General features: G+C 48.0%; 1 protein-coding gene across 2 annotated transcripts in view; it reads left to right on the plus strand.

The window, feature by feature from the left end:
- PARP9 (poly(ADP-ribose) polymerase family member 9) overlaps positions 1–13,743 on the plus strand; it is a 53,476-nt gene that overhangs the window by 30,095 nt on the left and 9,638 nt on the right. For both annotated transcript variants that reach the window (XM_056535007.1, XM_056535006.1), the window contains 5 exons: positions 536–1,765; positions 3,718–3,918; positions 4,373–4,603; positions 5,633–5,708; positions 12,964–13,488. In XM_056535007.1, coding sequence (XP_056390982.1) covers positions 539–1,765; positions 3,718–3,918; positions 4,373–4,603; positions 5,633–5,708; positions 12,964–13,488 — 2,260 coding nt within the window. In that variant the 5' untranslated portion in view covers positions 536–538. The remainder of the gene's footprint in view (positions 1–535; positions 1,766–3,717; positions 3,919–4,372; positions 4,604–5,632; positions 5,709–12,963; positions 13,489–13,743) is intronic.

The following is a 13,743-nucleotide window of genomic DNA, read 5'->3' on the forward strand; positions in this document are numbered from 1 at the left end:
TCTCCTATATACAATGATTTTCAGTGGACATAATCTTGGTGGTTGGTCATCGTTTCTCCTGGTCACCACTAGATGGCGATCACTTTTCGGACCTTATTGGGTTCTCTCACACGGGAACAGGTCAGGACTGATTTCACTTTCTTAGGCTACTTTCACACTACTGTAGTGACCGCCGGTAACGGCTCCGTTAGGCTCTTTTTTCTTTCTCTTTAATGGCCGTTGTTGTGATGGGTCATAATGGGCACCGCCGGGTCCCGTCAGATCCCATTGATTATAATGGGGTCTGTTGTTTTAGAGGAGTATAGTGGGTGGAAAAGACTGTGCATGTACTATTTTTTTTTTCTCCCGCTATACTTCTGTCGTTATACAATAGTCGGTGCACTGCCGGGATGTAACGGCAATGTGAAAGTAGCCTAACTGTAAACAATGAATGTTTCAATGTCCTGACAGGTAGCAGAGATCTTACACTATAGCAGTGCATGGACTAATCTGTTGAGGCAGCTCCCTTCCATGATGTCTTTTGTTTTGTTGGTAGGAAATGGCCCATGTCAGGAAGGTCTCGATCCCGGAGAACGTTTACCGCATCCTCCTCAGCAGACAGAGCCATGTGAACGACCTTTTCATCAGGAGATTCCAGTGCACGGCCGAGGTGACGGGGCCCAGCACTGCGGCGGGGTCTGCATCACTCAAGGTGTATGAGAAGCGGCACCTCGGGGGGACTCTTATCAGTGTGTGGAGGGACGACCTCACCCGACAGGACGCTGATGTGGTGGTGAACGCAGCTAATGAGAAATTGGGGCACTGGGGAGGGCTGGCATTGGCCTTGGTGAAGGCCGGAGGACAACAGATCGTGCAGGAAAGTAAAGATTGGATCTCTAAGAAGGGAACACTAAGGGCAGGAGACATCGCGGTGACCACCGCAGGAACGCTGCCCAGCAAACAGATCGTCCATGCGGTGGGGCCACAGTGGTCTGCAGCCATTTCAGAGAGATGTGTGGCTCAGCTGACGGAAGCCATTAGTAAGGTGCTGGACTACGTGTGTGGCCAGAGAGACCTGCACTCCGTGGCCATCCCAGCGGTCAGCTCCGGCATCTTCGGCTTTCCTCTTGACTTCTGTGCTGAAATCATAGTGAAGACAGTGGACACGTTCTGCTCCACTAAGGGCAAAGGTCACCTAAAGGAGGTCCGGCTGGTGAACTACGACGACAAAACCGTGCAAGCCATGAAGATAGCGTGCGAGAAGCAGCTGGGGAACAGTGATATGCCTAGCGGTGCAGCGTCCTCCTACCCAGCAGCAGCATCCTCCTCCTACCCAACAGCAGCATCCTCCTCCTACCCAACAGCAGCATCCTCCTCCTACCCAACAGCAGCATCCTCCTCCTACCCAACAGCAGCATCCTCCTCCTACCCAACAGCAGCATCCTCCTCCTACCCAACAGCAGCATCCTCCTCCTACCCAACAGCAGCATCCTCCTCCTACCCAACAGCAGCATCCTCCTCCTACCCAACAGCAGCATCCTCCTCCTACCCAACAGCAGCATCCTCCGCCTACCCAGCAGCAGCATCCTCCTCCTACCCAACAGCAGCATACCCCTCCTACTCAGCAGCAGCATCCTCCTCCTACCCAACAGCAGCATCCTCCGCCTACCCAGCAGCAGCATCCTCCTCCTACTCAGCACAACCCAAGCATTTTCATCACGAGGTGTCTCTGTCTGTCAATGGCCTGAATCTTCACCTTAAGACTGGATGTATTGAGGATGAGAAGGTACATGTCATGTCTTCAAAACCAACCCTCATGTTTGGGGCATGCTGGGGGATTTAGGCTCAGTAACTGCAGAATACTGAGTGCACAGGATAAGTAATGTAATGTATGTACACAGTGACCTCACCAGCAGAATAGTGAGTACTGCTCTGGAGTATAATACAGGATATAACTCAGGATCAGTACAGGATAAGTAATGTAATGTATGTACACAGTGACCTCACCAGCAGAATAGTGAGTACAGCTCTGGGGTATAATACAGGATATAACTTAGGATCAGTACAGGATAAGTAATGTAATGTATGTACACAGTGACCTCACCAGCAGAATAGTGAGTACAGCTCTGGAGTATAATACAGGATATAACTCAGGATCAGTGCAGGATAAGTAATGTATGTACACAGTGATCTCACCAGCAGAATAGTGAGTACAGCTCTGGAGTATAATACAGGATATAACTCGGGATCAGTACAGGATAAGTAATGTAATGTATGTACACAGTGACCTCACCAGCAGAATAGTGAGTGCAGCTCTGGAGTATAATACAGGATATAACTCAGGATCAGTACAGGATAAGTAATGTATGTACACAGTGACCTCACCAGCAGAATAGTGAGTACAGCTCTGGAGTATAATACAGGATATAACTCAGGATCAGTACAGGATAAGTAATGTAATGTATGTACACAGTGACCTCACCAGCAGAATAGTGAGTACAGCTCTGGGGTATAATACAGGATATAACTCAGGATCAGTACAGGATAAGTAATGTAATGTATGTACACAGTGACCTCACCAGCAGAATAGTGAGTGCAGCTCTGGAGTATATTACAGGATATAACTCAGGATCAGTACAGGATAAGTAATGTATGTACACAATGACCTCACCAGCAGAATAGTGAGTACAGCTCTGGAGTATAATACAGGATATATCTCAGGATCAGTACAGGATAAGTAATGTATATACACAGTGACCCCACCAGCAGAATAGTGAGTACAGATCTGGGGTATAATACAGGATATAACTCAGGATCAGTACAGGATAAGTAATGTAACGTATATACACAGTGACCTCACCAGCAGAATGTGGATTACAGTGTTGTTATATCCAGTGACTGTTATATCCAGGTGACATCTTCCCTGATCACTTTCACTTTTCCTTTTCTTTTCCATTTGGCCCAGACTGTCATGATTTCTTCTAGCTACAACTTATCTTGGCAGAACCTTCCAGACAAACATCTTTTCCAGCATAATTATTTCCTTTTTTCCTACAAATAGGGTCCCAAACAGTAACAATTACCTCTTTTGGTGTCACGCACAGTACTGTGGGTAGGCAAGTGGGTTGGTGGGAAGGGGTAGGTCACTGGGGAGGAGTAAGTAGGCCCCCCTATTAGGTGGATAGGTTTCTCCAGTAAGAAGATTTCCCCATTAGGTGCCCTCCTATATATAGTTTACTTTAGTGAGCTGGCATCCCCAGTAAGTAGTTGCCCTCAGTATGTAGGTACTTTTCTCCTGTAGGTGGTTTGCCTCCCTTGTAGGTAGAACACCCCTGAAGGTAGCTTGCCCTTGTAGGTAGAACCCCCTCTGAAAATCAAGAAAAACAAAACCGCAGCTCCCCCACAGTCACTGATGTCTTCTGCTCCCACCCTTAGGCTTCAGGCAGCTTTTTCCTGCAGCCACTAGAGGCCGTGAGCATCTCTACCTTTGGGACTTGCACGATTATGTCTATCATTGTACACATCCCAAAGGTAGAGACGCTCCCGGCCATTAGTGGCCACAGACACTGGCGATGCCAACCCACAGGCATCCTAGCACATCCAGCCGCCATCTTGCCCACCAGACTGCCAAAGTGCTCCTGGCCAGCCCAGTTGGGAACCACTGGTCTAGAGTAAAGTATAACAATGTGAGAACCTCCGTGTTGTATGTGACATGGACTCTTCTCATTTCTCTTCCAGACAGAAGTCATTGTGAATTCAGTCGCCTCAAGTCTAAACCTTGACTATGGAGTCATATCCAAAGCCATTTACAGTAAAGGCGGCTGGCAGATGCAGGAGGAGATCTGGAAGAAAAGTCAGTGGAACGCCGCCATGATCCCTACACGTGGCTACAACCTGCCCTGCAAATATGTCTACCATGTGAAATTACAGGGTGCCCGGGTGAGTGTCATCTCTCTGCACCTCATACCATCACTACTACATTATAAGGATCCAGCATCCATATCTACATTGTACTTACAGATGTGGCCATTGATGACTACGGCCTCCATGACATCTCTACTCCTGACAGATATCAGGGATTTTCTGATTTCTAGACTATACATTGATGTAAAATATTATGGGATGTCCCTTATAGTCCGAAACTGTGACCTTAATAATTTCCTATTATAATGGCCCATAATTTGTGAGACAGATCACAGACATAAAGTCACATGATCAGCTCCCGCTGAATTTGTCTGTATATGGGGACCATCAGGCATCGGCTGCTCTCCCTGGGGGGAGTTGTGGGGGCTCCTGTATTATGTGGGGTATTGCAGCTCTGGTTCTGTCATGATATCTGTACCGATAGTTACATCCACAGCTCATTGTCTCTGCCCTTGGTGTGTAATGTCAGGTCAATGAGCTCCAGTCTCTACGAGAAGTCACCAAAGAGTGTCTGAAGACAGCGCATCAGCACAGATCACCGTCCATCTCATTCCCAGCTTTGGGGACTGGAAATATTGGTTTGCCGAAAGATACGGTGGCAGACATTATGACGCAGTGTGTTCTTGACTTCGCCAGACAAAACCAGCGCAAGATGGACGTGTATTTTGTTATCCACCCAAAAGACGCTGACACATTAAAGGTTTGTCTTGGGTCCCAGGGGGCGGTTTTAGATGATTTGTAAGAAATTAGGTATAAAGGAGTGTTGTGGGCATGCTGTGTGACCTGTACAGGTTTAGTGTGCAGGAAGTAGGAGGAGGTGAGCTGCGACCATCACCTATTGACTTTTTTACGTGAGTGCTGTGGGCATGGTCTGGGACTTGTGCAGAAGTCACTGTGTTTGGAAGAGGAGGTGAGCGTCCCCAATCCACTGACATTTTTGGTAGATTGCTGAGGGCAGCCTTTGTGGTCACCTTGCTAGCAGGGAGTGAAGTTCCATCTCTTATTGACTTATTGGTATAGACATGCTCTGTGACCTGCACAGAGCAGGGGGAATGGGCTAGATGAGCTGACCTTTTGATATCTACTGTAGAGCGCAGTGGGCATGCTCAGTGATGTGTGCAGACTTCAGAAGAGATGAGCTACACTTAAATTCATGTTTTGTGGGCATGCTCTGTGACTTATAAAGAGGGAGGGGAGGATGGGATCGGTCTCCATTACCAATTGACTTCTGTGGGAGAGTGTAGTCTGCATGCATTGTAATATGGAGGGGGTTAACTACATTAATTCATTGGGAATGTTTTGTGGGCATGCACTGTGACCTATAAACAGGGAGGGAGGTGAGCTGTCTCCATTTCCAATTGACTTCTGTGGAGTGTAGTGGGCATGCACTGTGACTTGTGCTGAGGGAGGGTAGTGGACTTACTAGGAGAGCTGTGAACCTGCACAGAGGGTTGGAAGGAGGTGAGCTCTCCCCATTGCCTACTGTTTGCTATGGGAGAATATAGTAGGCATGCTTTGTGATCTGTGGGTATATTTCCCAGCATGCATCATTCTTGAGGACTAACATATCAAGAGCCTGGCATGAACAGTGGTGGTTACGTGGACGGTGATTTAGGGCCGTTCTTATGGTTCTTCTCGGTTAACACTTTATTTTCCCAATAACATTACATGGGACCGGTTGCTCTCACTTAAAATTATCCTCTTTATTTTCTTGCTTTTTTCCTTGAAGGCTTTTCAGGACAAGTTCAGAAAAACTGACCTCATGAGAGATAATAAGATGGCGGAGCCTACCGAGAGATGGAGAGGTGAGATGATGGAATTGGAAGGGACGCTGGGGGGGGTTCCTGGTGAATAGATGCCACTCTATTCATTATAATATTCTAGCTTCCTGCAGCCACCCCTAGGGGGAGCTCAGGAGTGTATAGAGAAGATGTAGCTATTGCTCTACAGCAGCAGTTCCCAGTCTGGGTATGTGTAACCCCCCATGAGGGTGCCTACAACTATATGGGGACACAGAGGGGGCCTACTACTATATGGGGACACAGAGCGGGCCTACAACTATATGGGGACACAGAGCGGGCCTACAACTATATGGGGACACAGAGCGGGCCTACAACTATATGGGGACACAGAGGGGGCCTACAACTATATGGGGACACAGAGCGGGCCTACAACTATATGGGGACACAGAGGGGGCCTACAACTATATGGGGACACAGAGGGGGCCTACAACTATATGGGGACACAGAGCGGGCCTACAACTATATGGGGACACAGAGCGGGCCTACAACTATATGGGGACACAGAGGGGGCCTACAACTATATGGGGACACAGAGGGGGCCTACAACTATATGGGGACACAGAGGGGGCCTACAACTATATGGGGACACAGAGCGGGCCTACAACTATATGGGGACACAGAGCGGGCCTACAACTATATGGGGACACAGAGGGGGCCTACAACTATATGGGGACACAGAGGGGGCCTACTACTGTATAGGGGGCATAAAGTGGGCACTATTACTGTGTGGGGCAATTCACATACAGAGTTTGTAAATAACATTCTGCTCAGGAAAGGAGCCTAAAATGTTTGTGAGGCAAGTTCTGTGGAGATAAGTCGTGGCCGGAATAAATCTTAACCCCTTAAAGGGGTACTCCGGCCCTTAGACATCTTATCCCCCTATCCAAAGGATAGGGGATAAGATGTCTGACCACTGGGACCCCCCGCGATCTCTCCTGTGGCACCGCAGCCATCTGGTGCACAGAGCGAACTTCGCTCCGAGCCTGATGACTAGCGATGCGGCGTGACGGCCACGCCCCCTCCCATAGACTTACATTGAGGTTGCGTGGCCGTGACGTCACGAGCCTCCGGTGCCGCAGCCGGCGTTCAAAGAGGAAATGATGTGGCACAGAGGTAATAAAGGGGGGGATGATTTGGCACAGGGGAAATAAAGTGGCACGGGGGGAACAGGGAAGGAGGGGGGTGAATGATGTGGTCGGTGGATGTACAGAAGCAGGAGATTACTGTTTAAACATCGGTCTTCTGCTTCTGTTCTGGGGCTTCTGCAGGGGGGCGCAGCGGGGGCCTGGGCACAAGGTAAGGCCGGCACTAAAGCCTGGTTGTCCCCTATTGGGAGTGTTTTGTCTCCTATTGGGCGCGTTTTGTCCCCCTATTGGGCGCGTTTTGTCCCCCTATTGGGCGCGTTTTGTCCCCCTATTGGGCGCGTTTTGTCCCCCTATTGGGAGCATTTTGTCCCCCTTTTGGGAGCATTTTGTCCCCCTATTGGGAGCATTTTGTCCCCCTATTGGGAGCCTTTTGTCCCCCTATTGGGAGTGTTTTGTCCCCTATTGGGAGTGTTTTGTCCTCTATTGGGAGTGTTTTGTCCTCTATTGGGAGTGTTTTGTCTCCTATTGGGAGTGTATTGTCCTCTATTGGGAGTGTTTTGTCCCCTATTGGGAGTGTTTTGTCCTCTATTGGGAGTGTTTTGTCTCCTATTGGGAGTGTTTTGTCAACTATTGGGAGTGTTTTGTCCCCTATTGGGAGTGTTTTGTCCCCTATTGGGCGCGTTTTGTCCCCCTATTGGGAGCATTTTGTCCCCCTTTTGGGAGCATTTTGTCCCCCTATTGGGAGCATTTTGTCCCCCTATTGGGAGCCTTTTGTCCCCCTATTGGGAGTGTTTTGTCCTCTATTGGGAGTGTTTTGTCTCCTATTGGGAGTGTTTTGTCCCCTATTGGGAGTGTTTTGTCCCCTATTGGGAGTGTTTTGTCCCCTATTGGGAGTGTTTTGTCCCCTATTGGGAGTGTTTTGTCCCATATTGGGAGTGTTTTGTCTCCCTATTGGGAGTGTTTTGTCCCCCTATTGGGAGTGTTTTGTCCCCCTATTGGGAGTGTTTTGTCCCCTATTGGGAGTGTTTTGTCCCCTATTGGGAGTGTTTTGTCCCCTATTGGGAGTGTTTTGTCCCCTATTGGGAGTGTTTTGTCCCCTATTGGGAGTGTTTTGTCCCCTATTGGGAGTGTTTTGTCCCCTATTGGGAGTGTTTTGTCCCATATTGGGAGTGTTTTGTCTCCCTATTGGGAGTGTTTTGTCTCCCTATTGGGAGTGTTTTGTCCCCCTATTGGGAGTGTTTTGTCCCCCTATTGGGAGTGTTTTGTCCCCCTATTGGGAGTGTTTTGTCCCCTATTGGGAGTGTTTTGTCCCCTATTGGGAGTGTTTTATCCCCTATTGGGAGTGTTTTATCCCCCTATTGGGAGTGTTTTATCCCCCTATTGGGAGTGTTTTATCCCCCTATTGGGAGTGTTTTGTCCCCTATTGGGAGTGTTTTGTACCCTATTGGGAGTGTTTTATCCCCTATTGGGAGTGTTTTGTCCCCTATTGGGAGTGTTTTGTCCTCTATTGGGAGTGTTTTGTCCTCTATTGGGAGTGTTTTGTCCCCTATTGGGAGTGTATTGTCCTCTATTGGGAGTGTTTTGTCCCTCTATTGGGAGTGTTTTGTCTCCCTATTGGGAGTGTTTTGTCTCCCTATTGGGAGTGTTTTGTCTCCCTATTGGGAGTGTTTTGTCTCCCTATTGGGAGTGTTTTGTCTCCCTATTGGGAGTGTTTTGTCCCCCTATTGGGAGTGTTTTGTCCCCTATTGGAAGTGTTTTGTCCCCTATTGGGAGTGTTTTGTCCCCTATTGGGAGTGCTTTATCCCCCTATTGGGAGTGTTTTATCCCCTATTGGGAGTGTTTTGTCCCCTATTGGGAGTGTTTTGTACCCTATTGGGAGTGTTTTATCCCCTATTGGGAGTGTTTTGTCCCCTATTGGGAGTGTTTTGTCCTCTATTGGGAGTGTTTTGTCCCCCTATTGGGAGTGTTTTGTCCCCCTATTGGGAGTGTTTTGTCCCCCTATTGGGAGTGTTTTGTCCCCCTATTGGGAGTGTTTTGTCCCCTATTGGGAGTGTTTTGTCCCCTATTGGGAGTGTTTTGTCCCCTATTGGGAGTGTTTTGTCCCCTATTGGGAGTGTTTTGTCCCCTATTGGGAGTGTTTTGTCCCCCTATTGGGAGTGTTTTGTCCCCCTATTGGGAGTGTTTTGTCCCCCTATTGGGAGTGTTTTGTCCCCCTATTGGGAGTGTTTTGTCCCCTATTGGGAGTGTTTTGTCCCCTATTGGGAGTGTTTTGTCCCCTATTGGGAGTGTTTTGTCCCCTATTGGGAGTGTTTTGTCTCCCTATTGGGAGTGTTTTGTCCCCCTATTGGGAGTGTTTTGTCCCCCTATTGGGAGTGTTTTGTCCCCCTATTGGGAGTGTTTTGTCCCCTATTGGGAGTGTTTTGTCCCCTATTGGGAGTGTTTTATCCCCCTATTGGGAGTGTTTTATCCCCCTATTGGGAGTGTTTTGTACCCTATTGGGAGTGTTTTATCCCCTATTGGGAGTGTTTTATCCCCTATTGGGAGTGTTTTGTCCCCTATTGGGAGTGTTTTGTCCTCTATTGGGAGTGTTTTGTCCCCTATTGGGAGTGTTTTGTCCCCTATTGGGAGTGTTTTGTCCCCTATTGGGAGTGTATTGTCCTCTATTGGGAGTGTTTTGTCCCTCTATTGGGAGTGTTTTGTCCCCTATTGGGAGTGTTTTGTCCCCTATTGGGAATGTTTTGTCCCCTATTGGGAGTGTTTTCTCCCCTATTGGGAGTGTTTTGTCCCCTATTGGGAGTGTTTTGTCCCCTATTGGGAGTGTTTTGTCCCCTATCGGGAATGTTTTGTCCCCTATCGGGAGTGTATTGTCCCCTATCGGGAGTGTTTTGTCCCCTATTGGGAGTGTTTTGTCCCCTATTGGGAGTGTTTTGTCCCCTATTGGGAGTGTTTTGTCCCCTATTGTGAGTGTTTTGTCCCCTATTGGGAGTGTTCTGTCTCCTATTGGGAGTGTTTTGTCTCCTATTGGGAGTGTTTTGTCCCCTATTGGGAGTGTTTTGTCCCCTATTGGGAGTGTTTTGTCCCTCTATTGGGAGTGTTTTGTCCCTCTATTGGGAGTGTTTTGTCCCTCTATTGGGAGTGTTTTGTCCTCTATTGGGAGTGTTTTGTCCTCTATTGGGAGTGTTTTGTCCCTCTATTGGGAGTGTTTTGTCTCCTATTGGGAGTGTTTTGTCCCTCTATTGGGAGTGTGTTGTCCTCTATTGGGAGTGTTTTGTCCTCTATTGGGAGTGTTTTGTCCCTCTATTGGGAGTGTTTTGTCTCCTATTGGGAGTGTTTTGTCCCCTATTGGGAGTGTTTTGTCCCCTATTGGGAGTGTTTTGTCCCTCTATTGGGAGTGTATTGTCCCCTATTGGGAGCGTTTTGTCCCCTATTGGGAGCGTTTTGTCCCCCTATTGGGAGCGTTTTGTCTCCTATTGGGAGCGTTTTGTCTCCTATTGGGAGCGTTTTGTCTCCTATTGGGAGCGTTTTGTCCCCTATTGGGAGTGTTTTGTCCCCTATTGGGAGTGTTTTGTCCCTCTATTGGGAGTGTTTTGTCCTCTATTGGGAGTGTTTTGTCCTCTATTGGGAGTGTTTTGTCCCCTATTGGGAGCTTTTTGTCCCCTATTGGGAGCGTTTTGTCCCCTATTTAGAGAGTTTTGTTCTTCTATCGGGAGCGTTTTGTCCTCTATTGGGAGCGTTTTGTCCTCTATTGGGAGTGTTTTGTCCTCTATTGGGAGTGTTTTGTCCTCTATTGGGAGTGTTTTGTCCTCTATTGGGAGTGTTTTGTCCTCTATTGGGAGTGTTTTGTCCTCTATTGGGAGTGTTTTGTCCCCTATTGGGAGTGTTTTGTCTCCTATTGGGAGTGTTTTGTCCCCTATTGGGAGTGTTTTGTCCCCTATTGGGAGTGTTTTGTCTCCTATTGGGAGTGTTTTGTCCCCTATTGGGAGTGTTTTGTCTCCTATTGGGAGTGTTTTGTCCTCTATTGGGAGTGTATTGTCCTCTATTGGGAGTGTATTGTCCTCTATTGGGAGTGTTTTGTCCCCTATTGGGAGTGTTTTGTCCCATATTGGGAGTGTTTTGTCCCCCTATTGGGAGTGTTTTGTCCCCTATTGGGAGTGTTTTGTCTCCTATTGGGAGTGTTTTGTCCTCTATTGGGAGTGTATTGTCCTCTATTGGGAGTGTTTTGTCCCCTATTGGGAGTGTTTTGTCCCCTATTGGGAGTGTTTTGTCCCCTATTGGGAGTGTTTTGTCCCCTATTGGGAGTGTTTTGTCCCCTATTGGGAGTGTTTTGTCCTCTATTGGGAGTGTTTGTCCTCTATTGGGAGTGTTTTGTCCCCTATTGGGAGTGTTTTGTCCCTCTATTGGGAGTGTTTTGTCCCTCTATTGGGAGTGTTTTGTCCCTCTATTGGGAGTGTTTTGTCCTCTATTGGGAGTGTTTTGTCCTCTATTGGGAGTGTTTTGTCCCTCTATTGGGAGTGTTTTGTCTCCTATTGGGAGTGTTTTGTCCCTCTATTGGGAGTGTTTTGTCCTCTATTGGGAGTGTTTTGTCCTCTATTGGGAGTGTTTTGTCCCTCTATTGGGAGTGTTTTGTCTCCTATTGGGAGTGTTTTGTCCCCTATTGGGAGTGTTTTGTCCCCTATTGGGAGTGTTTTGTCCCTCTATTGGGAGTGTATTGTCCCCTATTGGGAGCGTTTTGTCCCCTATTGGGAGCGTTTTGTCCCCCTATTGGGAGCGTTTTGTCTCCTATTGGGAGCATTTTGTCTCCTATTGGGAGCGTTTTGTCTCCTATTGGGAGCGTTTTGTCCCCTATTGGGAGTGTTTTGTCCCCTATTGGGAGTGTTTTGTCCCTCTATTGGGAGTGTTTTGTCCTCTATTGGGAGTGTTTTGTCCTCTATTGGGAGTGTTTTGTCCCCTATTGGGAGCTTTTTGTCCCCTATTGGGAGCGTTTTGTCCCCTATTTAGAGAGTTTTGTTCTTCTATCGGGAGCGTTTTGTCCTCTATTGGGAGCGTTTTGTCCTCTATTGGGAGTGTTTTGTCCTCTATTGGGAGTGTTTTGTCCTCTATTGGGAGTGTTTTGTCCTCTATTGGGAGTGTTTTGTCCTCTATTGGGAGTGTTTTGTCCTCTATTGGGAGTGTTTTGTCCCCTATTGGGAGTGTTTTGTCTCCTATTGGGAGTGTTTTGTCCCCTATTGGGAGTGTTTTGTCCCCTATTGGGAGTGTTTTGTCTCCTATTGGGAGTGTTTTGTCCCCTATTGGGAGTGTTTTGTCTCCTATTGGGAGTGTTTTGTCCTCTATTGGGAGTGTATTGTCCTCTATTGGGAGTGTATTGTCCTCTATTGGGAGTGTTTTGTCCCCTATTGGGAGTGTTTTGTCCCATATTGGGAGTGTTTTGTCCCCCTATTGGGAGTGTTTTGTCCCCTATTGGGAGTGTTTTGTCTCCTATTGGGAGTGTTTTGTCCTCTATTGGGAGTGTATTGTCCTCTATTGGGAGTGTTTTGTCCCCTATTGGGAGTGTTTTGTCCCATATTGGGAGTGTTTTGTCCCCCTATTGGGAGTGTTTTGTCCCCTATTGGGAGTGTTTTGTCCCCTATTGGGAGTGTTTTGTCCTCTATTGGGAGTGTTTGTCCTCTATTGGGAGTGTTTTGTCTCCTATTGGGAGTGTTTTGTCTAATATTGGGAGTGTATTGCCCCTATTGGGAGCGTTTTGTCCCCTATTGGGAGCGTTTTGTCCCCTATTGGGAGTGTTTTGTCTCCTATTGGGAGTGTTTTGTCTCCTATTGGGAGTGTATTGTCCCCTATTGGGAGCGTTTTGTCCCCTATTGGGAGAGTTTTGTCCCATATTGGGAGTGTTTTGTCTCCTATTGGGAGCGTTTTGTCCCCCTATTGGGAGCGTTTTGTCCCCCTATTGGGAGCGTTTTGTCCCCCTATTGGGAGCGTTTTGTCCCCCTATTGGGAGCGTTTTGTCCCCCTATTGGGAGCGTTTTGTCCCCTATTGGGAGAGTTTTGTCCCCCTATTGGGATTGGGATTTTACTGTAGTAGGTTCTGCACTGGATAAGACAGGTCTTTGGGGCCATCATGTCCATAACTTCTGGATCATTCTCTGGATATTAGACCATCTCTCCCTTTTGTTCTGCAGCATCGGAGCCGCCAGGTGAAGGAACATACGTGACCATCAGTGGAGAGCGCAGGGATGATGTGGATGAAGCGGCGGTCTGGCTCCAGGGGGTCCTCTCCTCTACCCCGATGTTCATACACAACAATCTCCTGCTGCTCTTTGGAGTTGAAGAATTTGACTCTTTAGCATCTGGTTCCTCCATTGCTGATATAACAGAAGATCTGAGCAATGGGAGAGTCACCCTACAGATCAGCGGTCCTCAGCCGGACAAGGTGATGGCGGCCGTACAGGCAGAGCGCCTCCTCCTGGATGTTCAGGAGAAAGTGGCCGAGTCCCTGGAGGAGGAGCTGCTGGAGGCCGCAGTCATCTGGTTCTATGAAAGTCCATCGGGAAGTAAAAAATACTCAGCAAAAGCCACCAGAGAACTGGAGAAAGCCTTCGCCTCCGGAACCAATGTCACCTTGAGCGCAACGCCCGGTCATGTGATTGACATCAAGAACTTCACAGCACAGGAGGGAGGGCAAAGGTTATCCATCCGGAGACAATGTAAGTGCAAGAAATATATATAATCACCTGTGACTGAAACATGGAGGACATTTACATCGGGCACATCTCCCGATACTGGCACACTATAGGACACATCTGATACTGGCACACTATAGGACACATCTAATACTGGCACACTATAGGGCACATCTCCCGATACTGGCACACTATAGGGCACATCTCCCGATACTGGCACACTATAGGGCACATCTCCCGATACTGGCACACTATAGGGCACATCTCCCGATGGACACA

The sequence above is a fragment of the Hyla sarda genome, chromosome 8, assembly GCF_029499605.1.
Source record: "Hyla sarda isolate aHylSar1 chromosome 8, aHylSar1.hap1, whole genome shotgun sequence".
Taxonomy (NCBI): Eukaryota; Metazoa; Chordata; class Amphibia; order Anura; family Hylidae; genus Hyla; species Hyla sarda.